Source organism: Tamandua tetradactyla, chromosome X (assembly GCF_023851605.1).
Source record: "Tamandua tetradactyla isolate mTamTet1 chromosome X, mTamTet1.pri, whole genome shotgun sequence".
Taxonomy (NCBI): domain Eukaryota; kingdom Metazoa; phylum Chordata; class Mammalia; order Pilosa; family Myrmecophagidae; genus Tamandua; species Tamandua tetradactyla.
The window spans coordinates 78211603-78238637 of record NC_135353.1 but is presented as its reverse complement, the minus strand read 5'-3'; the positions used below and the strand labels follow the sequence as shown (position 1 = coordinate 78238637).

Sequence of the window (27035 nt, the reverse complement as noted above, 5' to 3'; positions counted from 1 at the left end):
TGAAATGATCTGCTGAATGAAATGTGTCTAGTTTGCTAGCTGCCAGAATGCAACACAACAGAGATGGATTGGCTTTTAATAAAAGGGGATTTATTTAGTTAAAAACGTATATTTCTTCAGAGGAAAGGCAGCCAACTTTCAATTGAGGTTCTTTCTTATGTGGGAAGGCACAGGGCGATCTCTGCTGGCCTTCTCTCCAGGCCTCTGGGTTCTAACAACTTTCCCTGGGGTGATTCCTTTCTGTATCTCCAAAGGCCTGGGCTGAGCTGCAAGAGCTGAGATGAGGTATGCTGAGCTGTTTGGGATGTGCTACGTTGTGCTCTCTCATTTTAGCACCAGCCAATTAAATCAAACATAATTTATTGCAGCAGGCACGCCTCCTAGCTGACTGCAGATGTAATCAGCAACAGATGAGGTTCACATGCCATTGGCTCATGTCCACAGCAGTATAACTAGGCATCTTCATCTGGCCAAGTTGACAACTGAATCTAACTACCACAACATGACAAAATGAATGATTCTTGAGGACATAATGCTGAGTGAAATAAACTACAGACAAAAGGGTAGATATGTGTATGATTTCAGTTTTACGTCCATGGTAAAGGTAAAATCAGTGGCTAATCATGCAGAATATATGGGACATAGAGATACAAGGAAGCTAGAAATGGGTGAACGGTTAGCTAATGAGTTTTAACTTAAATGTAAGTGAATAGATAGAAGTGAAAGCAGTTCATTAGTTGTTTTATAAGTAATTTTACCATATTGAAGTTGAACATGATTGAAAGGGTTTGAAAAGACCCATGTGTCCAACCAATTAACACTACAAATTTAAATAAGTTATTGCATGAACTAATGTAAAGGTATGAATCTTGTATAAAGAGTGTAAAAGTTAGGGGTATAGGGGAAAAGCTTCTGTTGCATGCTATGTGTTATGATTAACAGGAAAGCATCAAAAGTACCACCCCAATAGCAAGGGTAAAAAAGGGGAGCAGGACAAGTGTCCAGGGGAGTTTTTGATTTTCTGTTTGGTGAGTGCATTTTTATCGGTTATCTTGTTTGGGCACAATGAAATTATTTAAAATTGGGCGTATTGATGGACTGTTGACTTTGGACATTATATATGATACCCAATGAATGGAAGTCACTTATGATTGCACTGATTGAGAAGTGCATTGTCTAATGATGGTGTATACATATGATTGAATATTGTGCTGCTTCAAAAAGGAATGATGTTATGAGGAGTGCAAAATTGTGAATGAACCTGTAGGACATTTAGTGAGGCAAAATAAGCCAAAAAACAAAAGAGCAATTATTTTAAGGTCTCATTTACAAATTACTTATAAGAAATCGTGGCCTAGATTGTAAGCTCTTATAGCAGTCACATTTAGTCTGGAGTGGTAATTTTTATTTCTATATTTTGAGAGTTTTCTATTTGTATAACCTGATATTTAATGATAAGAATGACGCTGATCAGGTTGGGATCAACTAAATTCAGAATACAGGGGTAAGGACGACATTGTCTATATTTTAGACCCTCTTCTACTCTTTGAGACCGTAGGAAAAAAGTTCATTTTGTCCAGAATCTGCATTTTCTGTAGTATCTAATCTGATTCAACCTGTCTGGATAGATCATTTAAACAATCCAAACACAGGGAGCCCAGAATAAGAATGAGGTCCTTTAATGCTGTATAGCTTAGTATAATGCCTTGATAACTCCCAGAATTTATTGCCTATATAATCAAATTGTTGGCATCATTTCTTAAATGATGGGAGAAAGATGGAACTCTTAAACTTTACCACCAGGGAAACCTCTAATAGTGTGTTAAACATTAGGGACACACAACAGGCCAAGCCCTTAATCTTTTTTTTTTTTTAATATTTTTATTATAAACAATGAACAAACATACTAATGTTCTTGACCTACAAACATTTTTGACATCATTACAATCAGTGGGTTACAATATCATCACACAGTTGTGTATTCATCACCATGATCATTTGTTTGAACATTTGCATCTCTCCAGCAAAAGAAAGAAAAAAGAAAAACTCATGCATGCATACCATACCCCTTACCACTCCATTTCATTGACCACTAGTATTTCAATCTACTCAATTTATTTTAACCTATGTTTTCTCTATTATTTGTTTATATCTTAAACATAGTTTTTCCTCATCTCTCCATACCATAGATAAAAGGAGCATCAGACACAAGGATTTCACAATCACATAGTCACATTGTGAAAATTATATGTATCATTATACAATCATCTTCAAGAAACATTGCTGCTGGAACACAGCTCTACAGTGTCAGGTACTTCCCTCTAGCCACTCTAATACACCATATACTAAAAAGGGGATATCTATATAATGTGTAAGAATAACCTCCAGGATAATGTCTCGACTCTGAAGTCTCTCAGCCACTGACACTTTATTTTGTCTCATTTCTCTCTTCCCCCTTTCGGTAGAGTAGGTTTTCTCAATCCCTTGATGCTGAGTCTCAGCTCATTCTAGGATTTCTGTCCCACGTTGCCAGGGAAGTTTACACCCTGGGAGTTATATCCCATGTGCAGAGGGAGAGGGAAGTGAGTTTGCTTGCCATGTTGAGAGAGACCACATCTGAGCAACAAAAGAGTTTCTTTGGGGTGACTCTTAGGCCTAATTTTAAGTAGGAAGCCCTTAATCTTGAGGCTTGCTCTTATGAAGTTTATATATATTGTGGAAGAGCTTAGCCTACCTATGGCCATGCCTAGTATTTACTTCTGGTGGACTTCTTTTGTTGTTCAGATGTGGTCTCATTCTTTCTATGCCCCACTCTGCAAATGAAATCATTGCCCTCCCCTCTACATGGTACATGATATCAAAGGGTGAAAGTCTTCCTGGTGTTCAGAGATGACTCCCAGGGATGAGCCTGGCACTGGTACCATGGTATGAACGATGTCATCCTAGCCAAAAGAAGTGTAACAAATAAGGTGTCATTGGCAGAGAGTTCAAATAGAGTCGAGAGGCTACTCTGGAGGTCACTCTTATTAAAAAAATAAGTTTTTTAAACTTATTCTAAGCTTAACTTAGACAGTGTTACCTATCGTAGCTTGCCAAATCCCAACCAAAACCTATCCTGGAATCCTGAAGAATATCTAGCGCATTATATAGCATTCTACAAAGGTGACATGGACTAGGTAACTTTCCAGAAACCTGCACCCTCCAGATATGTCCTTGGACCAGAAAAGTCCTGAAATGCAGAGGGGCCAACCTTTCCAGAATATCAACTATTTCTATCTCCCATCCCATATTATCATTATTGTTTTTTTAGCTAAGCAGACCATATTTATTTCCTTATTTAGTCTTTATAGGAACACTTTTACTTAGTTTTTAAAAGGGGGAATTGTAATTTTTCAGAAGAATTGCACATATAATACAGAGTTACAATATACCACCCTATTATTAACACCTTGCATTAGTGTCATATATTTGTTACAGTTGATGAAAGCATGTTTTTTGAATTGTACTAGTAACTGTAGTCCATCATTTGCAATAAGATTCACAGTTTGCATTGTAAAGTCCTGTTTTTTTAAACTTATTCTAGTAACATTTGTACAACCCAAAATTTCCATTTTTAACCATATTCAAATACATACTTCAGTGTTAACACACTACAATCCACTACCGCACCAGAAATCCAAATAGGAACTCTGTACAATGTAAGCATTAGTTTCCCATTTCCTAACCCCACCCTGGCCCCTGGTGACTTGTAGTCTAGTTTCTTACGCTATGTGCTTGCTTATTCTAGTTATTTCATATCATTGAGATCATACAAAATTTTCCTTTTGTCTGGCTTATTTCACTCAACATGATATTGTCAGGGTTCATTCATATATTGCATGTATTAGAACTTCATTCCTTTTTATGGTTAAATAATATTTCATTGTACATACAAACCATATTTTATTTATCCATTCATCAATTGAAAGACACTCGGGTTACTTCTATCTTTTGGAAATTGTAAATAGGGCCACTATGAAGATTGGTGTGTAAATATCTGTTTCAGTCCCTGTTTCCACTTATTTGGGGTATATACTGCTGCTGTCAAGGGCAAGGAGACCAGACTTATCTAGGAAAGCCACTTCTCCACACACTCAGGAAAGATCACAACCATTCTCAGTAGCATGCCTGCTTGTTAGTTAGGCATGATCTAAGCTCAAGTGCATCTTTTGATGGAATGACACCAAATACCCAATACTGACAACTGAAGACCTTTTTAAATGCCTTCATACATTTGATTATATGGATCCCTTTACCAGAAATGCTTATCCTTCCCCATCTGTATCCTTTTTCTCCTGGTAAGATTTAGTGATAGCACAAAAGAGCACAAACGTAGGTATATCTTGTATAAGTATGGAGAATTCTGTGATGATGTGCAATTTAAACTGATTCTTGAATTGTAAGTAATTTTCCAGGAAATTGTCTCCAGATAGATTAACTATATTATGGTGAGGTAGGAGGGAAGGAGAAAGGCGTCTAGAAGGTAAAAATAGAGGCCATAATAGTATGTCATTAGCTTTAGTAAAGAGACAAAAGAAAGTGAATTCTACATAGCCCAACAGGAAAAGGTAGGCTACATCAAGCATTGATAATATTTGTTTATAGAAATTGAAAGCAGTGTATTTAACTTCTAATGATATAAAAACTGGACCAGTCTTTATAGGCTCCTATTAGTTTGAAGGGTGCCATGTTTTATGGTATTTCAGGGGCTATTTGTAGAACTGTGTTTAGCATGATTTAATATATTAAAAAATGTTTTCCAACATTTGTGCATGTTGTTATTAGATGTGCTACTTGTAAATAAAGCAGTAAATATACACTTTACTGATTGTGTAATAGGTTCACTTATCCATACCTCAATTCTTTGATAGATTTATCATCTTGGAATACAACTGAAAACCAAAAAAGAAATAAAACAGTCTGAGCAGTCTGCAAATATGTCATCCAATCCATCAAATAAGCCTTATGGCAAGAAAGACTATTTGGCCTTTAATCAGAGCCTATATACTCTTTTTTTTCCTATGCTGTCTTAATGCATATGATTATCTGTTTTGCATTTACGGCAAACTACAAGCACAAGTTGGAAGTTTGGGAGGGGGTTCATTCCATACTGTGCACTGAGATCATCAAGATGTCACAACTGGCAGACTGAAAGCAAGGGAGAAGTTAGAAACATAATAAAAGACTAAATCTAGAATACAAGAAATTATAACATTTGGTTTCATTTAGTGTCAGGGCAAATAGCCCTACACACCTCAGTAGCTCCTAAGGGCATATCTATGTTACCACATAGCTTACTAACTGACATATTTCATAATGTCACTAAGTCAACAAGGAAATGTTAAATTATATTTAGTATATTTTGTTTAAGAAGATGGGAATTACGTAATTCATTTCAGAAAGATTTCCATGCAATAACAGCTGTTTATACTTAAATAGACAAAGTCTTAGATATAGAAACTGATTCCATGTAGCTTGATTCTTTGCACATTTGTGCTCAAGACTCATGATTTTTTTCAAAGCAGACTTGTAAATTAGATATTAATGTACCCATATCATTGTGAATGAGGATGTGGCTTTTGGATAAATCACTGATAATTTTCAGTAGAGTTAATTTTATAATAAAATAAGACATTGCATCTTAGAATGAGAAGGATATTTGTCAAAAAGTAAATGAGCATGTTAGATATTAAGTACTGAATGAATGTGTGATATTACTTAGGAAACTTGTTTTCTTTATTGATAGTTTTACACTACTACTATTTTTAAAGTAGAAATACAATAACAGGGTTCTATAGGGATATTTATAGAAGATTTTTTTATGATACAAAACATAACTTCTGACTTAAAGAAAGATGCTTTTAATTTAAATCTGTCTCAAAGTTGAATAGTTAAATCTTATCGATTTTGGTAATGAAGGCCACCAGTGACCTCCATAATATAAAATGCAATAGATACTTTTGAAGCTGTGATATTGACTTTCAGCAGCATTTGACATTGTTGATCCCTCCTTTATCAAAGCTATCTCTCTTCTCAACTTCCATCATACTAAGCTCTCCTGTTTTTCTCCTTCTGTGTTTTCTTTAAAATCTATTTCTATGCTTGGCCCTTAATTTTTGCTGAATCCTGGATCTTGCTCCTTAATCATTTGGTACTTTGCTTTCTCTCATTCTATACATTCTCCTTGGGAAGTCTCATCCATCCTCAAAACTTGAACTAGCACTTATATGTGATGACTCTCTGAACTCTTACATTCCACATTTCTTCTGACTCAAATAGTCCCTATGTTCAGCTGCCTACTGAATGGATTTCAACTCAGTATTGTCCTTAACTGTACTTATATTCCTTTTCTTTGTACTTCTTCCAACTCCAATCTCTGATCCAACTTTGACTTGCCTTCCTCTTGTATTCTCTATCCTGGTTATCCTTAGTATTTTCCACCAAAATAGTACAAACCAGCAACCTAATAGTCATCTTCAAATCCACTTTGAACTCTGTCCACCATCCCATCTGTCACCAAATCCTATCAATTCTACTTCCATAGTGTTGAGTTTCCCTTCCTAAGTATAGTCCTCCTTCCTCTCCACTTCTCCTACCACTTCTTTATTCCAGGGCATTAGCACATCTCGCCATTTTATTTTACTGGACTATTAAAATCTCCTACCCTCCATTCTAGCCTCCTTTAAATCAGGTTCATGAAGTACTCTGAAATATACTTATTGTCATAACATTGCTTAAAATCATGCAATGGTTTCCCATAGCGACTAGGATTAAAGTCTAACCTTAACCTGAACAAAATGCTTTATCATTTGGCTCTTGCTTTTCTCTCTAGCCTTATATTCTACCATTCCTCTCTGTATTTTTTGGTCCAGTCATTCTGCACTTTTGTCTCCTGAACATGTTATACTCTTTCATGCCTCTACCTATATACCTTGCACGTGTCTTCCTTTTACCTGGAATCTTTCTCTTTACCTATTTAACTTGCTGTGTACATTTGTTATCTTTCTTGGTTGGAATTTATTTTGATTTAAACCAATTTTTTTCTAACTCCTCCTGGGCTAGGATTAAGAAAGACCTTGTTAATGTCAACAAAGTACTTAATAAGGTCAAGTATATAATAGTGTCAATAAAATTTTAAAAGCACAGTTTGTCACAGCTAATGGCAATATAGAAAATCAGTCTGAAAATGCCCTAGAGTTGGCAGTTGTACCCCATAGCTCTATGAATTGCTATCAAACAGATAAATGTGTGGTTAGTTTTCAAAGCTGGTAAACTAAAGTAAATAAAAGGTTTTGGCATTTTCCCAATAATTTTGTGAAGATATTTCATATTCAAATATATCACCTTCTCTACCACTTAGGCAAGAAGCTGAAAGTAATTTATTTTTTTAATGACATATCCTGTTCTAGTTTGCTAGCTGTTGGAATGCAATATACAAGAAATGGAATAGCTTTTTAAAAAGGGGAATTTAATCAGTTATAAGCTTATAATTCTAAGGCCATGAAAATCTCCATATTAAAGCAGGTCTATAAAAATGTTGAAACCAAGGCATCATCAAGAGGTTACCTTCACTCAAGAAAGGCCAATAAGTTCAGCGTTCCTCTCTCAACCGGGAAGGCACATGGTGAACTTGGTGACAGTCTGCTAGCCTTGTTTCCTGGCTTCCTGCTTTTTGAAGCTGCCCTGGGGGTGTTCTCCTTCTTCATCTCCAAAGCTTGCTGGTTGGCGAACTCTGGTTCTCAGCCTCGTGACTCTGCTAGGCTCTACTGTGGCTTTCTTGTGGCTCTATCCTCATTTTCTGTTCTTTCAGAATCTCATCTCTTACAGGATTCCAGTTTACTGGAAAAAAATCAAGACCCAAGTAAAATGGGTAGAGACACATATCCATCTAATCATATTTAATATTGAACGAGTCACATCTCCATAACCTAATCAAGTTTCCAACCTATAGTACTGAATAGGGATTAGAAGAAACTCTTCCTCCCACAATATCGATTAGGATTAAAACCTAGATTTTCTAGGGTATACACATCCTTTCAAACTGCCCCATATCCTATGCCATAAAGTTTGAAATATTTTAATGCTATTTGCCCACTGTATTTTAACACTTTTACTGGGGATTGTTAAGGATACAAAGAAATCCCTAACACATACAAATGAGCCTTGCCATTCCAGGGTTTACAATCTATTTGGTGATATGCTACTCTCTATGCCCCCTTTCCTCCCCTAACTGAAGGCAGTAGCACTCTATGAATTGAATAAAAATGAAGATGACTAATGTACAAATAGAATATACTCTTCAAATACAGAAAAGATCATAATGTGTTGAAAATGATAGTAATTCAGTTGAATAATTAAACATGTCAAAAATTATTGTATGCTTTATCACATGGGCAAACTTGGCTGTTTTTATCTGTGCACGTTTATGCATTTGTTCAATAGGTTATTTAAATGTTATGCAGAATCTCTTTATGACATAAGGAGTTTATTGAATAGAAATGCAAATACATAAATTGATGATTTTTAATAGTTAAAAAATCAGAATTCTGGTCTTAGCCTAGCATATTTACTCATATTGGATAAAAGTCAGTGATTTCATGCGATTTTAAAATTTTATTCTCATGGAAGCAGTATTTAAGACTGAAATAGATATGACAGGCCATTTTGAAAATTAAAGGCATCATAAAGAAATTAAACAATGGAAGGAATCAGGATAATGGACTTTGTGATATTCAATTTAAAGTTGTTTGTTTTATTTCCCTTATATGGAGAAATGCTATTCTGCAATTCCTGGTACACTAGAGTGTGATAAAAAGAATCTAAAGCTGTAGTTGTGAAGCCTGGATTCTAGTCCCAGTGTTTTGGTTTATTAGCTTTGTGATCATGGGCAAATTATCCAGTCTTTATAGATTTTCAGTTTCTTTACCTTTAAATAAGCATATTGGGCCAGAATATTTTATGTACTCTTTTGCTCTAAAATCCCGTGAGTCTTGCTGTTTGTCTGGAGTTAGATCTTTTTGTGTGTGTGTCAAATCAGATTGATTTTCATTGAAGAAGACAGTAGAGTTCAATCATGCTTAGAAGTTAAGCATACCTTTTCTGAGACTTTCATTATTAATGACATGTTTTGAACTTCTTTGAAGCTTCGCCAAAAGCCTTTTATACATATATAGAGATTTATCTATATATATATCTATATGTTTCTGCGACGTTGAAAATATTCTTTGTCTGGACTGCCCAATATTGTAGCCACTTGCCACAATTGGCTATTGAGCACTTAAACTGTGGCTAGTACAACTGAAAAATTGAATTTATAATTTTATTTAATTATAACTATTTTAAATTTAAATTGTAACTAATGGATCCTGTATTGAACAGCACAGCTCTAGTGTGTGTGTGTGTGTGTGTGTGTGTACACGCATGTCCACTGAATGTTGAGTGGGTAACAGGAAATAAAGGAGAGGAGGGAGCAAAGCATAATTTTGGATGATGGGATGCTGCTCATACTTCGCCTTTCAACATGTGTATGAAGTGGAATGTCCCTTTCGTATTTTTTTTTTGTATTCCGTTATATATTATGATGGCCACTTTATAAACTAGATAACATTGTTATATGAGTGTGTGTTTTCCAATTAAACTTTTTTCATAGCCCTATTCCTAATAAGAACGTGTGAAATTTTGTTATTTTACCTAGCCTTAAAATGATTTGTTGTATGAATCTATAAATGGAGTTTATGAGACAGGCAGGAAGTGTGGGAAATTACTCTGAATTTGGAGTAAAATGATACAATTTGAAATCCTGAGTTTACTCTTTATTGTGAGGCTTTGTGTGAGTTGTTTAGCTGCTTTTAGCCTCAGTTTCATTATCTATGAAATAAGCCCAATAATAATACTTACCTTCATTGGTTTAATGAGGATAAGATTAGATGATGAATTAGGTAAGGCTCTTAATGCATTGCCTGGTAACTGATAATAATAATTAATAATGATGGTAGTTGTTTGGGGTTCTGTATTTAGCTATGAATTCAGAATATATTCAATGGATATTTCCTTTTTTTGGCATAAAATTTTTTTAATTAATTTTTTGATTTTTAAAAAAAATACCAACAAATAAACACACACATTCTTATGATCATTCCGTTCTACATATATAATCAGTAATTCACAATATCATCACATAGTTGAGTATTTATCATCATGATCATTTCTTAGAACATTTGTATCAATTCAGAAAAAGAAATAAAAAGACAACAGAAAAAAATTCATACATACCATACCCCTTACTCCACCCTTTCATTGATCAGTAGCATTCAAACTAAATTTATTTTAATAAGTGTTCCCCCTATAATTTATTTTTATTCCATATATTTTACTCGTCTGTTGATAAGGTAGATGAAAGGGGCATCAGACAACAAGGTTTTCACAAACACACAGTCACGTGGTGAAAGCTATATCATTATACAATCATCTTCAAGAAACATGGCTACTGGAACACAGCTCCACATTTTCAGGCAGTTCCCTCCAGCCTCTCCATTACATCTTGGATAACAAGGTGATATCTACTTAACGCATAAGAATACCCTCCAGGATAACCTCTTGACTCTGGAATCTCTCAGTCATTGACATTTTATTTTGTCTCATTTCACTCTTCCCCCTTTTGGTCAAGAAGGTTTTCTCAATCCCTTGCTTCTGAGTCCCACCTCATTCTAGGATTTCTGTCCCACGTTGCCAGGAAGGTCCACACCCCTGGGAGTCATGTCCCATGTAGATGTGGAAGGGTGGTGAGTTTGCTTGTTGTGTTGGCTGGAGAGAGAGGCCACAAATTAGCAACAAAAGAGGTTCTCTTGGGGGTGACTCTTAGGCCCAATTTAAAGTAGGATCAGCCTATCCTTTGTGGGGTTAAGTTTCATATGAACAAGCCCCAATATTGGGGACACAGCCTATTGCTTTGGATGCCTGCACTGCTTGTGAGAATATCAAGAATTCAACTTGGGGAAGTTGAATTTCCCCCCGTTCTCACCATTCCCCGAAGGGGACTTTGCAAATGTTTTTTTATTCACTGTTCAAATCACTCTGGGATTTGTCAGGGCATCACTCTGAACAAACTGACAAAATCTCATGTCCTATTCAAGGTTCCATGTACTTATGGTGTTGAATTAAGCTGTCTACATAAGTTATATTAGTCAAAATATAAATTTTGTTAACAAATAAACATTTTTTGCTTTAGTCTCATACCTAAGTTAAAATTTTAAAATATAAATTACTATGAATTTTCAACACCCTGCAGTAATGACATTCCTATGTTCTTCCTCAAGCAAAAAGTCTTTAAAATTTGTTCATTTAGCCACTATCGTTATACACTCTAGGCATTCCTAGATTATACCATCTCAGTCTTTACTGTCTATCTTTTTTTCTGATTTCATTTTTGCTCCCAGCCCTCCTCCCTCTATCATTCTCACATTCAGCTTCATTCAGTGTTTTAACATAATTGTATTACAGTTAGGTAGTATTGTGGTATCCACTTCTGAGTTTTTACAATCAGTCCTGTTGTACAATCTGTATCCCTTCAGCTCCAATTACCCAATATCTTACCCTATTTCTATCTCCTGATGATCTCTATTACCAGTGAAATTCTCCAAGTTTATTCACTAATGTCAGTTCATATCAGTGAGACCATACAGTATTTGTCCTTTGTTTCTGGCTAATCTCACTCAGCATAATGTCCTTAAGGTACATCCATGTTGTTAAATACTTCGTAACTTTATTCTGCCCTACGGTTGCATAATATTCCACCGTATATATATATACCACAGTTTGTTTAGCCACTCGTCTGTTGAACATTTTGGCTGTTTCTGTCTCTTTGCAATTGTAAATAATGCTGCTATAAATATTGGTGTGCAAATGTCCGCTTGAGTCCTTGCCCTCATGTCCTCTGAGTAGATACCTAACAATGATATTGCTGGGTCATACAACTATTCTATATTTGGCTGCCTGAGAAACCGCTACACTCCCTTCCACAGCAGTTGTACCATTTGACATTCCCATCAACAATGGATAAGTGTGCCTCTTTCTCCACATCCTCTCCAGCACTTGTCATTTTCTGTTTTTTTTGATAATAGCCATTCTGGTGGGCATGAGATGATATCTCATTGTGGTTTTCATTTGCATTTCCCTAATAGCCAGGAAAGTTGAGCATCTTTTCATGTGCCTTTTGGCCATTTGTATTTCCTCTTCTGAGAAGTGTCTGTTCGAGTCTTTTGCCCATTTTGTAATTGGGTTGTCTGTCTTTTTTTTTTTTTTTTTTTAATAATTTTTTATTAATTAAAAAGAAATTACAAGAAAGAAACACAAACATCCGTAATACATGCTCATTCCATTCTACATATATAATCAGTAATTCACAATATCATCACATAGTTGCATATTCATCATCATGATAATTTCTGAGAACATTTGCATCAATTCAGAAAAAGAAATAAAAAGGCAACAGAAAAATAAAACAAAAACAGAAAAAGAAAAAAAATTTTTACATACCATATTCCTTATCCCTCCCTTTCATTGATCGCTAGTATTTCAAACTGAATTTATTTTAACATTTTTTCCTCTATTATTTATTTATTTTTTTCCTGAATCTACTATGTGCTTTTATTTTTTATCCAATTTTTAAAATTTTTTTTTAATTAATCAAAAAAAAGAAAAGAAATTAACACAACATTTAGAAATCATTCCATTCTACACATGCACTCAGTAATTCTTAGTATCATCACATAGATGTATGATCATCATTTCTTAGTACATTTGCATCGATTTAGGAAAAGAACTAGCAAAACAGCAGAAAAAGATATAGAATGTTAATATAGAGAAGAGAATTAAAATAATAATACTAATAAAATATATATATATAAAAAGGAAAAAGAAAAAAACAAAAACAGAAGATACAAACAAACAAACAAACAAAAAACCATATTTCAGGTGCAGCTTCATTCAGTGTTCCAACATAGTTACATTACACTTAGGTATTATTATGCTGTCCATTTTTAAGTTTTTGTATCTAGTCCTGTTGCACAGTCTGTATCCCTTCAGCTCCAATTACCCATTATCTTACCCTGTTTCTAACTCCTGCTGGTCTCTGTTACCAATGATATATTCCAAGCTGATTCTCGAATGTCGGTTCACATCAGTGGGACCATACAGTATTTGTCCTTTAGTTTTGGGCTAGACTCACTCAGCATAATGTTCTCTAGGTCCATCCATGTTATTACATGCTTCATAAGTTTAGTCTGTCTTAAAGCTGCATAATATTCCATCGTAGGTATACGCCACAGTTTGTTTAGCCACTCATCTGTTGATGGACACTTTGGCTGTTTCCATCTCTTTGCAATTGTAGATAATGCTGCTATAAACACTGGTGTGCAAATGTCCGTCTGTGTCTTTGCCCTTAAGTCCTTTGAGTAGATACCTAGTAGTGGTATTGCTGGGTCGTAATCCATTCTGCCAGTCTATGTCTTTTGATTGGGAAATTCAGTCCATTACCTTTTAGTGTTATTACTGTTTGGATAATATTTTCCTCTACCATTTTGGCTTCTGTATTATATATATCATATCTGATTTTCCTTCTTTCTACACTTTACTCCATACCTCTCTCTTCTGTCTTTTCATATCTGACTCTAGTGCTCCCTTTAGTATTTCTTGCAGAGCTGGTCTCTTGGTCACAAATTCTCTCAGTGACTTTTTGTCTATAAATGTTTTAATTTCTCCTTCATTTTTGAAGGACAATTTTGCTGGATATAGAAGCCTTGGTTGGAAGTTTTTCTCTTTTAGTAATTTAAATATATCATCCCACTGTCTTCTAGCTTCCATGGTTTCTGCTGAGAAATCTACACATAGTCTTATTGGGTTTCCCTTGTATGTGACGGATTGTTTTTCTCTTGCTGCTTTCAAGATCCTCTCTTTCTCTTTGACCTCTGACATTCTAACTAGTAAGTGTCTTGGAGAACGCCTATTTGGGTCTATTCTCTTTGGGGTGCGCTGCACTTCTTGGATCTGTAAATTTAGGTCTTTCATAAGAGTTGGGAAATTTTCAGTGATAATTTCTTCCATTAGTTTTTCTCCTCCTTTTCCCTTCTCTTCTCCTTCTGGGACACCCACAACACGTATATTTGTGCGCTTCATATTGTCATTCAGTTCCCTGATCCCCTGCTCAAGTTTTTCCATTCTTTTCCCTATAGTTTCTGTTTCTTTTTGGAATTCAGATGTTCCATCCTCCAGTTCACTAATTGTAGCTTCTGTCTCTTTAGATCTACCATTGTAGGTATCCATTGTTTTTTCCATTTTTTCTTCTTTGTCCTTCACTCCCATAAGTTCTGTGATTTGTTTTTTCAGATTTTCTATTTCTTCTTTTTGTTCAGCCCATGTCTTCTTCATGTCCTCCCTCAATTTATTGATTTGGTTTTTGAAGAAGTTTTCCATTTCTGTTCATATATTCAGCATTAGTTGTCTCAGCTCCTGTATCTCATTTGAACTATTGGTTTGTTCCTTTGACTGGGCCATATCTTTAATTTTCCGAGCTTCATCCATTATTTTCTGCTGGTGTCTGGGCATTTGATCAGATTTCCCTGGGTGTGGGACCCGGCTGGTTGAAAGGTTTTTCTGTGAAATCTCTGGGCTGTTTTTCTTTTCCTGCCCAGTAGGTGGCACTCGTGGCGCTCGTCTGTCTGCGGGGCCCACCAGTAAAAGATGCTGTGGCTCCTTTAACTGGCCAGTCCGAATCTTGCAGTCAGCCCAGGAAACCGCGCGTGGAGGGGGTGGGTCCCCGGCCGCCGTGGCTTGGGGGACTGCCGGTCCAAATTGCCCAGCTGGCCCGAGACGCCAAGCGTGGCGGGAGGGCCCCACTATCCAAAGTTCCCACTCAGACCGGGGAGCCACGTGCGTGGAGGGGACCCCAGTCGCCAGCCGCCCCGGCCGGGAAAACGCGCGCCCCTTGGATATCTCACCGCAGCGGATTCTCCCTGCCCGTTCAGCCGTTCCAGAATGGGGTACGCTGTCTTTTTGGTCTCTGTCGTGGCTCCGGGAGCTGTTTCGTATTGTTTCTGTTTCTTTAGTTGCTTTTCTGGAGGAGGAGCTAAGACCCGCGCGTCTTACTAAGCCGCCATCTTCTCCGGAAGTCGGGTTGTCTGTCTTTTTGTTGTTGAGTTGAACAGTCTGTTTATATATTCTCGATATTAGACCTTTATCTGATATATTGTTTCCAAATATTGTCTCCCATTGTGTAGGCTGTCTTTTTCCTTTCTTGACAAAAGTTCTTTGATGCACAAAAGTGTTTAATTTTGAAGAGTTCCCATTCATTCATTTCTTTCTTCACTGTTTGTGCTTTGGGTGTAAGATCTAGGAAGCTGCCTCCTGTTATAAGATTTATAAGATCTCTCCCTACATTTTCTTCTAATAGTTTTATGGTCTTAGATCTAATGCTTAAGTCTTTGATCCATTTTGAGTTAACTTTTGTATAGGGTGTGAGATATGGATCCTTTTTCATTCTTTTGCATATGGATATCCAGTTCTCTAGGCACCGTTTATTGAAGAGACTGTTCTGTCCCAGTTGAGTTGGCTTAACTGCCTTATCAATGATCCATTGTCCATAGATGAAAGGGTCTATATCTGAGCACTCTATTCTATTCCACTGGTCATTATATCTATCTTTATGCCAGTAGCATGCTGCTTTGACCACTGTACCTTCATAATATGCCGTAAAGTCAGGTAGCGTGAGACCTCCCGACTTCATTTTTTTTTTCCTCAGAATACTTTTAGCTATTCGGGGCACCCTGCCCTTCCAGATAAATTTGGTTATTGGTTTTTCTATTTCTGAAAAGTAAGTTCTTGGGATTTTAATTGGTATTACATTGAACCTGTAAATCAATTTAAGTAGAATTGGCATTAACTATATATAGTCTTCCAATCTTTGAACACGGTATGCCCTTCCATTTATTTAGGTCTTTTGTGATTTCTTTTAACAATTTCTTGTAGTTTTCTTTGTATACATCTTTTTTCTCTTTCATTAAATTTATTCCTAAATATTTTATTCTTTTGGTTGCAATTGTAAATGGAATTTTTTTCTTGAATTTCCCCTCAGCTTGTTCATTACTAGTTTATATAAACACTATAGATTTTTGAGTGCTGATCTTGTAACCTGCCACTTTGCCGTACTCATTTATTAGCTCTAGTAGTTTTACTGTGGATTTTTCTGGATTTTCGACATAGGATCATATCATCTGAAAACAGTGAGAGTCTTACTTCTTCTTTTCCAGTTTTGATATGTTGTTTTTCTTTTTCTTGTCTAATTGCTCTAGCTAGAAGTTCGAACACAATGTTGAATAAAAGTTTTGATAGTGGACATCCTTGTCTTGTTCCTGATATTAGGAGGAAAGTTTTCAGTTTTTCCCCATTGATGTTGATGCTAGCTATGGGCTTTTCATATATTGCCTTTATAATTTTGAGGAAATTCCTATCCTTTGAAGTGTTTTCAATAGGAAACGATGTTGAATTTTGTCAAATGCCTTTTCTGCATCAATCAAGATGATCATGTGTTTTTTTCTGCTTTGATTTGTTGATATGGTGTATTACATTAGTTGATTTTCTTACGTTGAACCATGCTTGCATACCTGGGATGAATCCTACTTGGTCATGGTGTATAATTCTTTTAATGCGCTGCTGGATTTGATTTCCTGGAATTTTGTTGAGGATTTTTCCATCTATATTCATTAGAGAGATTGGTCTTTAGTTTTCTTTTGCTGTAATATCTTTGTCTGGCTTTGGTATGAGGGTGATGTTGGCTTTGTAGAAAGAATTAGGTAGCTTTCCCTCCACTTCAGTTTTTTTGAAGAGTTTGAGCTGAATTGGTACTAATTCTTTTTGGAATGTTTGTTAGAATTCACAGGGTCCTGGACTTTTCTTTTTGGGGAACTTCTCAGTGACTGATTCAATTTGTGATCGGTTTGTTGAGATTGTCTATTTATTCTTGAGTCAGTATTGGTTGTTCATGCCTTTGTAGAAAGTTGTCCATTTCACCTACATTGTCGAATTTATTAGCACAAAGTTGTTCTAATATCCTCTCATTTCTTCCTTTATTTCGGTGTGGTCGGTGGTTATGTCTCTTCTATTTCTGATCTTATTTGTTTGCATCTTCTGTATTCTTCTTTTTGTTTACCTCGCTAAGGATCCATCAGTCTTATTGATTTTCTCATAGAGCCAACTTCTGGTTTTGTTGATTTTCTCAGTTGTTTTCATGTTCTCAATTTCATTTATTTCTCCTCTAATGTTCATTATTTATTTCCTTTTGCTTGCTTTGCGGTTAGTTTGCTGTTCTTTCTCTAGTTCTTCGAAGTGGGCCGTTAATTCTTCAATTTTTGCCCTTTCTTCTTTTTTTTTTTTTTTTTTTGGCTTTTAACAAGGGGAATTTAATGAGTTGCTGGTTTACAGTTCTAAGGCCGAGAAAATGTCCCAATTAAAACAAGTCTATAGAAATGTCCAATCTAAGGCATCCAAGGAAAGATACCTTGGTTCAAGAAGGCCGATGAAGTTCAGGGTTTCTCTCTAAAGTGGAATGGTACATGGCAAGCACAGTCAGAGCTTCTCTCTCTCATCTGGAAGGGCACACGGCGAATACGGCATCATCTGCTAGCTGCTTCTCCTGGCTTCTGGTTTCATGAAGCTCCCCGGGAGACGTTTTCCTTCTTCATCTCCAAAGGTCGCTGGCTGGTGGACTCTCTGCTTCGTAGTGTTGCTCTCTCTGAATCTCTTATTCTCCAAAATATTTCCTCTTTTATAGGACTCCAATAAACCAATCAAGACCCACCCAAATGGGTGGAGACATGTTGTCCCCTAATCCTGTTTAACAACTACTCTTTTTTTTTTTTTATTAATTAACGGAAAAAAAGGAAATTAACCCAACATTTAGAAATCATACCATTCTACATATGCAATCAGTAATTCTTAACATCATCACATAGATGCATGATCATCGTTTCTTAGTACATTTGCATCAGTTTAGAAGAACTAGCAACACAACCGAAAAAGATATAGAATGTTAATATAGAGAAAAAAATAAAAGTAATAGTAGTAAAAACAAAACAAAACAAAAACCTATAGCTCGGATGCAGCTTCATTCAGTGTTTTAACATGATTACTTTACAATTAGGTATTATTGTGCTGTCCATTTTTGAGTTTTTGTATCTAGTCCTGTTGCACAGTCTGTATCCCTTCAGCTCCAATTACCCATTATTTTACCCTGTTTCTAACTCCTGCTGGACTCTGTTACCAATGACATATTCCAAGTTTATTCTCGAATGTCGATTCACATCATTGGGACCATACAGTATTTGTCTTTTAGTTTTTGGCTAGACTCACTCAGCATAATGTTCTCTAGGTCCATCCATGTTATTACATGCTTCATAAGTTTATCCTGTCTTAAAGCTGCATAATATTCCATCGTATGTATATACCACAGTTTGTTTAGCCCTTTCTTCTTTTTTGATATTTGCATTTAGGGTAATAAATTTCCCTCTTTAGCACTGCCTTTGCTGAATCCCATAAATTTTGGTACATTGTGTTTTCATTTTCATTTGCCTCGAGATGTTTACTGATTTCTCTTGTAATTTCTTCCTTGACCCACTGGTTGTTTAAGAGTGTGTTGTTGAGCCTTCTCATATTTGTGAATTTTCTGGCACTCTGCCTATTATTGACTTCCAGCTTCATTCCTTTATGATCTTAGAAAGTGTTTTGTGTGATTTCAAACTTTTTAAATTTTTGAGACTTGCTTTGTGACCCAGCATATCGTCTATCCTTGAGAATGATCCATGGGCACTTGAGAACAAGTTTTATCTTGCTGTTGAGGAGTGTATTGTTTTATAAATGTCTGTTAAGTCTAGCTCATTTATTTTATTATTCAGATTCTCTGTATCTTTATTGATCCTTTGTCTTGATGTTTTGTCCATTTATGGGAGTGGGGAATTGAAGTCTCCAACTATTATAGTAGATGTGTCTGTTTCTCTTTTCAGTGTTTGCCTCATATATTTTGGAGCATTCTCGCTCAGCGTATAAATATTTATAATTGTTTTGTCTTCTTCTTGAATTGTTCCTTTTATTAATACATAGGGTTCTTCTTTGACTGTTTTAACTGTTTTATATTTGAAGTCTCCTTTGTTGGATATTTGTGTAGGTACTCCTGCTCTTTTCTGATTGTTATTTGCATGAAATATCTTTTCCCAACCTTTCACTTTCAACCTATGTTTATCCTTGGGTCTAAGGTGTGTTTCTTGTAGACAGCATATAGATGGGTCCTGTTTTTTAATCCATTCTGCCATTCTATGTCTTTTGAATTGGGGAATTTAATCCATTAACATTTAGTGTTATTACTGTACGAGTAGTACTTTCTTCTACCATTTTTCCTTTTGTATTTTGTATGTAATATCTAATTTTTCTTTTTACCTTTACTCATAGTCTGCCTTTCTACACTGTTCACCACACCTGTGTCTCCTGTCTTTTTGTATGTGCCTCTAGTGCTCCCTTTAGTAGTTCTTGCAGAGCTGGTCTCTTGGTCACTAATTCTCTGAATGATTTTCTGTTTGAAAATGTTTTAATTAGTCTCTCATTTTTGAAGGGCAGTTTTGCTGGATATAGAATTCTTGGTTGGCAGTTTTTCTCTTTTAGTAATTTAAATATATCATCCCACTGTCTTCTTGCCTCCATGGTTGCTGCTGAAAGATCTACACATAGTCTTATCGGGCTCCCCTTGTATTTGATGGATTGCTTTTCTCTTGCTGCTTTCAACATTCTCTCTTTCTCTTTCATCTCTGACATATTGATTGGTAAGTGTCTTTGAGTACTTATATTTGGATCTGTTCTCTTTGGGGTATGCTGTATTTCTTGGATCTGTATTTTTATGTCTTTCATAAGAGTTGTGAAATTTTCAGTGATAATTTCCTCCATTAGTGTTTCTCCTCCTTTCCCCTTCTCTTCTCCTTCTGGTATACCCACAACACATATATTCACGTGCTTCATGTTGTCATTCAGTTCCCTGAATCCCTGTTCGTACTTATCCATTCTTTTCCCTATATTTTCTTTTGTTTGTTGGATTTCAGATATTCCACTCTCCAGTTCACTGATCCTATCTTCTTCCTCTTGAAATCTGACACTGTAGGTTTCCATTGTTTTTTTTCATCTCTTCTCCTGTGCCTTTCATTCCCGTAAGTTTCCTGATTTATATTTCAGACTTTCAATTTCTTCTTTTTGTTCATTCCTTGCCTTCTTTATTTCCTCCCTCAATTTATTGATTTGATTTTTGAAGAGGTTTTCCATGTCTGTTGGAACATTCTGAATTAATTACTTCAACTCCTGTATCTCAGTCGAATTGTTGGTTCATTCCTTTGACTGGGCTATATGTTCAGTTCTCCTAGTGTGATTTGTCATTTTTTGCTGGCACCTAGGTATTTAATTTCCTTAAGTTGTTTATTCTGGTGATTGTTTTCATTTCTTTTACCTAAAGATTTTCTTGCCGGGTGACTTTGTTGTCTATCTGTTCTTTGACATTCAGTTCAGCTTGTTCTGGACCACTAGCTTAGTTTGTTTAGCAGAGCAGAATTTTTCAGTTCTTGTTTTCTTGTTCATTGCCGTGCCTGTATGGTGCCCCCCCCCCCCCACCTTAGGAGGCTACTTTGGTATTATAGTCCCCAGCCAGATTTTCCCAGATCAAACTGGCCTACTGTCAGGAGGAAAGAGTCACCTGCATCAATTTTCCCTGAGGGTGAGACCCAGAAGGTTGAAAAGACTTTCCTTTGAAATCCCTGGACTCTGTGTTTTTCCTATCCTGCCCAGTATGTGGGGCTTTTCTGCCTGTGGGTCCTACCAGCATCAGGTGATATGGTACCTTTAACTTCAGCAGACTCTCCCTGCTGGGGGCATGCTGGAGACAGAGGAGAGGTTGTAGGCTGTCTTTAATCTCTTCAAATTTCCAATCCCTGAGTTCTGAATTCCTTGACGGAGGGAATCCAGCTGAGCTGGGCCCCACCCCTCTCCTGGGGAAGGCACAGGCTCCAGACAAGCTCTCTAATAAGCTTGTTTCTGCCTATGCCTGTGGCAGTTGCAGCCTGAGAAGCCTTGCAGCTGTATCCAAGGACAGTACAGCCTTTGTAGAAGCATTTTATAATTAATAATATTTTCTACTCTTTTAGCTAGTTATCTTTTTTTTTAATTTAAATTGTCTTTGTAAGTTGTGGCAAATATTTACATTTTATGTGTATTTTTTCCCCATTCTCTGAAGTGGGGAGTGATAGTGTAGTAGCATAAAGGAATAGAAATAATTAAGATGACTTTCTCACTCCTCAATGTACACCGTAGAATTATATCTATCTATAAAAAGTGTTGCTTAGCAGATTATATTGTAAACTAATATGGTGCTGTGAATGTTCATTTTATGTTATTTGTAATTGATTAAATATCTATGATAATTTGATATAGTTCAAAATAAGTTGGTAAACTCTTTCACTTTTTTAAGTACTGATTTCAAAGTCATTTTACATTCAAGTCAATGGACATCACTTAAGTTCTTTTTGTATTCAGTTATACGTTCGTAGATTACATGCAAGATGAATATTTAATAGCATTACACCATTCATCTTATTCAATGTAAACTTATTTTATGTTGATACGGACGTTCATTTTATTGACTTTTACTTTTTTTTAAAATCTCTTTATCCAAATGCTTTCATTTGTATAAAAGTACAATAATAGGACTCCTTAACATATTTCTTATAGAAATATTCTCTTCACTCATAGAGTATTAATAATCCAAGCCATTAAGCTCAAATTTCCTTTTGCAAAAACAGTCCTAGTGGATAACAAATTTTCTCTCTTTTAATTTTGGATTGTGCATGTACTTTGGCTTGTTTGGTTATATCATAGTTGTAATGTAACATGGATCATTCAAGGAAATGCAATGATAATATAGTTATGGTCATGTCCAATATTCAAACTTATGTCCCTGGCTATCTGAACTGTATAAAAACTTAACTTAGTTTTTTTTTGTACATAGGAAATTTAAGTCATCCATTAAGGTATAATCTTCGTAGTAACATAGCTGGTGTGTCTTTTACGGTAATGCCACGTCTATGGCAAAAATTTAGGAAATTCACCAACTGGGTTTTTTTGTTGTTGAACATTTGTCAAAATTGGATTGCGTTGTTCAATTCTCATTTAGGTATGTGATATTGTTTTAACCAACCCAATCATCCCCTTTGAATCATACAGCTTTTGACTTTTGAACCTGGATTTAAAGTAGATTGGCAAATCTCCACAAAAAGCAGCTTGAATGCATATTATATATGTAAGATTCCGTTTTAATTTTTTGTCAATACTTTTAAAATAACTTTATCAGAATAAGAGGTCAGAATAAGTCAAGTCAAAATATGTCTGAAATATTTTTCTTCCAGTCTTACGTTTTTCCCAGAATAACTGTTGATTTATTTGTGTCCCCTTCTATATATATTTAGCACCTTTACTAAGTCAGTATTTTCCAGGAGTCCTCTTGTAGTCACCTCTTTGGGCACTCTACTACTGGTTGCCTAGCTTAAAGTTAAAAATTTAAACTTGCAGGTCCTCAATTATACTATTAACCAGTTGCCTTAAACTTGAGCCTCATTTCCCAAAAATGTTATTCAGAAATAATGTATGGAATGTCTGGCAGTTAAAATTTTGTTGATTTCCTTCTAACTTGCAAGTACCAGAAATTTAGCCCCCCCCTTTTTAGTAGGGACCCTCAAAATTAAAAGTTAAGGAGTGCCAAATTCATTTTCCAGTATCAATATAATTAACGAAACTCCTTCACATGAAAACAAACGCAGATATTTACTTTATTATTTAGTGTACAATGTATTGGTACTACAGTGCCTTCTAGCTGATCTTAATTCCCTTGCATTAATTTTTTCATACAAAGTATATCAATTTACCTTAATTATATATTTTAATACTCTGTATATTTTGTATAAATCCATCCCAATGAGAAGATGTAGAGAGCATAAATCAATTTAATTCCTCTAAGTTATCATTGTTCCCTGTTTAATTTCAGGGTACTTTTATAACTTTATTTGATTTATTTTAGAAAAGTTTAGAAGTTCGGAGAACTATAGAATTGAGGCCAAGTGCCCTCTTAGGACAGCCAGACATGAAAGATACATTTTGTGATCTTTTTTATGCATACTTTTGGAACTTTGGCTTTCTACGAGTGGGTTTAATTTTCCTTCATGTTGTTTTGCAAAACATAACAGTAATTGACCATCCATCACATCTTACCTTGATTTATTCAAGATGTTAGACATTTTATTAATTTTGCTCTTTATACTCAAATCATATTCATCATTTGGCCTATAGAAATATTTTCATTTCTTATATTTTGTAAAATATGTATGAATGCCTTTAGTGAATGTAAAAAATGGACATAATTATCTTAATGCATTAAGTAAAAATATTTCAATTAAAAGAAAATAATTTTTAACAAAGTTTGTTTCCTGATTGTAGGTGGCCTGCATGCAGTTTATAAATGCCCTTGTCACTTCTCCTTATGAGCTTGAGTTTCGAATACATTTAAGGAATGAATTCCTCCGTTCTGGACTAAAAACAATGTTACCAGTAAGTTGAGTATATACATTTATTATGCTGATTAGCATTTTTCTGTGTTTACATGAAAGTACTTGAAATGGAATGAATAAATGTGCCTTGGTATTTTCTTTTCTAAAGCATTAGACATTTTGTAATCTTTTTACTATCACAGTAATAGCAATCACTTTATGTAATTGATGATTCAGAATTCTGTTAACCTTCTGTCCAGAAGTGATGTGGGTTTTTTTTTTTATTCTATAAGGACACTTTTTCTTTCAAAAGGACACATTGTTTTTTTTTTTGAATAGTGAATATTGAAAACACACAAGATTACTGTATTTCTGCAGTTTCATTTTCATTCAAAATTTTTTGCTTTCCTATTCAGTAACAGATTGATTTCATTTGTGTTCAACATAAGTACATATAGAAGTTACATTAGTATATTTTAAACACATTAGTTAAGTATGATGCTCATTTTTATAATGACTTAGAACTTTTCTAAGGAAAATAGTTTTATTTCTTAAATTGAATGTGAATATTTGTTCTTGGTATGCTAGTTTTCAAAATTCTATTTTTGAAATAACTACATAGGCTTGATCAGAGGTAAATGAACACACTTATTCTATAAATACAGGCACAACTCTTGTGGTTTTATATTTTATGAAGTATGTTACATGAATAGTAACTTTGTTCAGTATCATAACATTGCTAAAGGAGACAAGTAAAATTTTATTAGTCTCTTTATTGAAGCAACTCAGCGCATACCTGAGAAACAAGTAAAAATAGAGGGATTAAAAAAAATAAAAGAACTAAGTAAGGAAACAAACAAAATTACGATTGTCAATGACTATATATATAAGAATTGGGTTACTAGAAATACCCAAATCAAGGATGTTTCCTTGTGAGGAATCGTTATGTGACATGTGTCAGTAACTTGTGGTCTGATAGTCCTAACTGAAAGTAGTTGAAACCCATCATGATGAGATATTGATTGGGTCTATTGAAACTCATGTTAATAATATGTGTCATTGGGTCTACCTGGTTTCAGAAATTTTTATGTCACCCTAACCTTGACTTTAATAACTAAGGAACTGGGTGCAGTGAATCAAAGCAGCATTTTAAGTGTAAGTACAGAGGTGCAATATACAATTCATTTAGGAAGTTATAATGTGTGTAACGTATACTTATTCTTGATTTATCACTGATTTCTGCTGATGAAAAAACTGGTAAAGTCTGTGGACATAGGTAGCTAGAGATAATGCTGTAGTCTTGATTCTAGTTTTTTTTTCAGTTGCCTTTTCATTGGTTTCCCTACTTGTCCTCACTTAGGTTGATTCTTTGTTTCTGGGAGAAGAAATATCTTGGGAAGCATTTTGGCTTCAGAATTACCTTAGCATCCTCTACTCATTTATTAATACCCCATGATTTCTGCCTTAGATGTTGCTGTTACCTTTGTGTTGTTAAATATTTCTCTATTCATAGTTTAACATTTATTTTCTGAATGGTTTGTCAAGAAAATCATGGCTATCATTTTAATTTATTTTAATCCTCACTTTTCAGGAAGAATATGGGGTGGTAACACTGGTTCTTACCTTATGTATATTTGCTCTAATTGTTTTCATCTCTGCTGAGCTCACTGGTCTCATGATTTGTTACTCATTTGAATGCAGTGATAGCTGAAATTTCACATTAATGTTTCCAAGTTACACTTTCTCATTGGTCATCTAGCCCTATATAAACCTTTTGTGGCTCCATGTACTCCTTTACATATGTATAGATTTTTTTCTTATTTTATGCATCCAATCAGATTTTTCCTAACTATGACATCTTTACTTTATGCCCTGATTCTCAGATCTCAGTGATTCCTGAGGAAATGAAAAGTAGAAAGTGTCACGTTTCTGCTCCCAGAATTTTAGAATATAAGGAAGACCCCACAGGGGTTTTCAAACCTTTTTCTTCTTAAATCTGGAATTATGGAAAATTAGTAAAAGTAGCTAAATATGGTTCTGATTCTCATCAAAGATGACCAGAGTACAGGCAGATGATCTCTGAGAAAATTGGAGGTCATTCCTTTAATACCATAGGTTTTACTACTACTGATGTTGTAGTTTTATCCCAATTTAGAGTAAAAGACAGAATGGTCATGCTTTAATGTGTACTAGTGGCACCTAACTTGCAAATCACTATTGTCGTACATAGCTAATTAACTCACTCTCTAATTAACTAAACATTTAACTTAAAAACCTCTAAAATTTATTGCCCCTTTATACAACTCTTACACATGCACTAAAATAATAATATGTTCATAGATGAGCCTTTAAGACTTTTTTTTTCTATTTATTCTTAGTTTATACATAATCTAATAAGAGGAACTCCCAAATTTTCTAGAATATAGCATATCCAAAGCAGCAAAATAGATGTGGCTAGGGTAAATATTAATAGTCAGTACATGGATTACAAGTTATACTTATCTGGAACCAGTAATTGTTAGAGAAGAATGGTTCTTAAATTTCAATAGCCCCTGAGACCATTGTAATAATAATATAGCAGAGTGAAAGTTTTTAATGATAATTTATCTCAAGGATCCTTGAGACAAGAACGATTATTTTAATTATATTCTGTAAAAGTTTTATTTTGAAAATGATCCCCCTGTTTCCATGGTTCAACTTTGTTTTGTAAAGGGATCACATACCTAATTTATCTGGAAAATTCACTTGATAAATTTGCGTTATTAATTTATAATACATGAGGTGTTTTTATATGTTAATTTTTAAAATAGTATTTGCTCTATACTTAACTTACATTGATTTCTTTTTTTTTTTAGCATAATAGTTGATTTTTATTGAGCCTTCTTAGGTGCTTAGCACTACCCTAAGCATTTTTTTTTAGGTTTTTTTAAAAATTTTTTTATTAATAAAAAAAATGATAAGAAACACAAACATTCCCAACAAATACACTCAGCAATTCACAATATCATCACATAGTTGCATATTCATCATCATGATCATTTCCCAGAACATTTGCATCAATTCAGAAAAAGAAATAAAAAGACAACAGAAAAATAAAACAAAAACAGAAAAAAAAAATTACGTACCATACCCGTTACCCCTCCCTTTCATTGATCACTAGCATTTCAAACTAAATTTATTTTAACATTTGTTCCCCCTATTATTTATTTTTATTCCATATGTTCTACTCATCTGTTGACAAGGTACATAAAAGGAGCATCAGACACAAGGTTTTCACAATCACACAGTCACATTGTGAAAGCTATATCATTATTGAATCATCTTCAAGAAACATGGCTACTGGAACACAACTCTACATTTTCAGGCAATTCCCTCCAGCCTCTC

The 27035-nt window shown here is 34.9% G+C and overlaps 1 protein-coding gene across 5 annotated transcripts in view; it reads left to right on the top strand.

The window, feature by feature from the left end:
- Positions 1-27035, top strand: part of DIAPH2 (diaphanous related formin 2) — a 997375-nt gene that overhangs the window by 296309 nt on the left and 674031 nt on the right. For all 5 annotated transcript variants that reach the window (XM_077145442.1, XM_077145441.1, XM_077145438.1 and 2 more), the window contains one exon: positions 23602-23712. In XM_077145442.1, coding sequence (XP_077001557.1) covers positions 23602-23712 — 111 coding nt within the window. The remainder of the gene's footprint in view (positions 1-23601; positions 23713-27035) is intronic.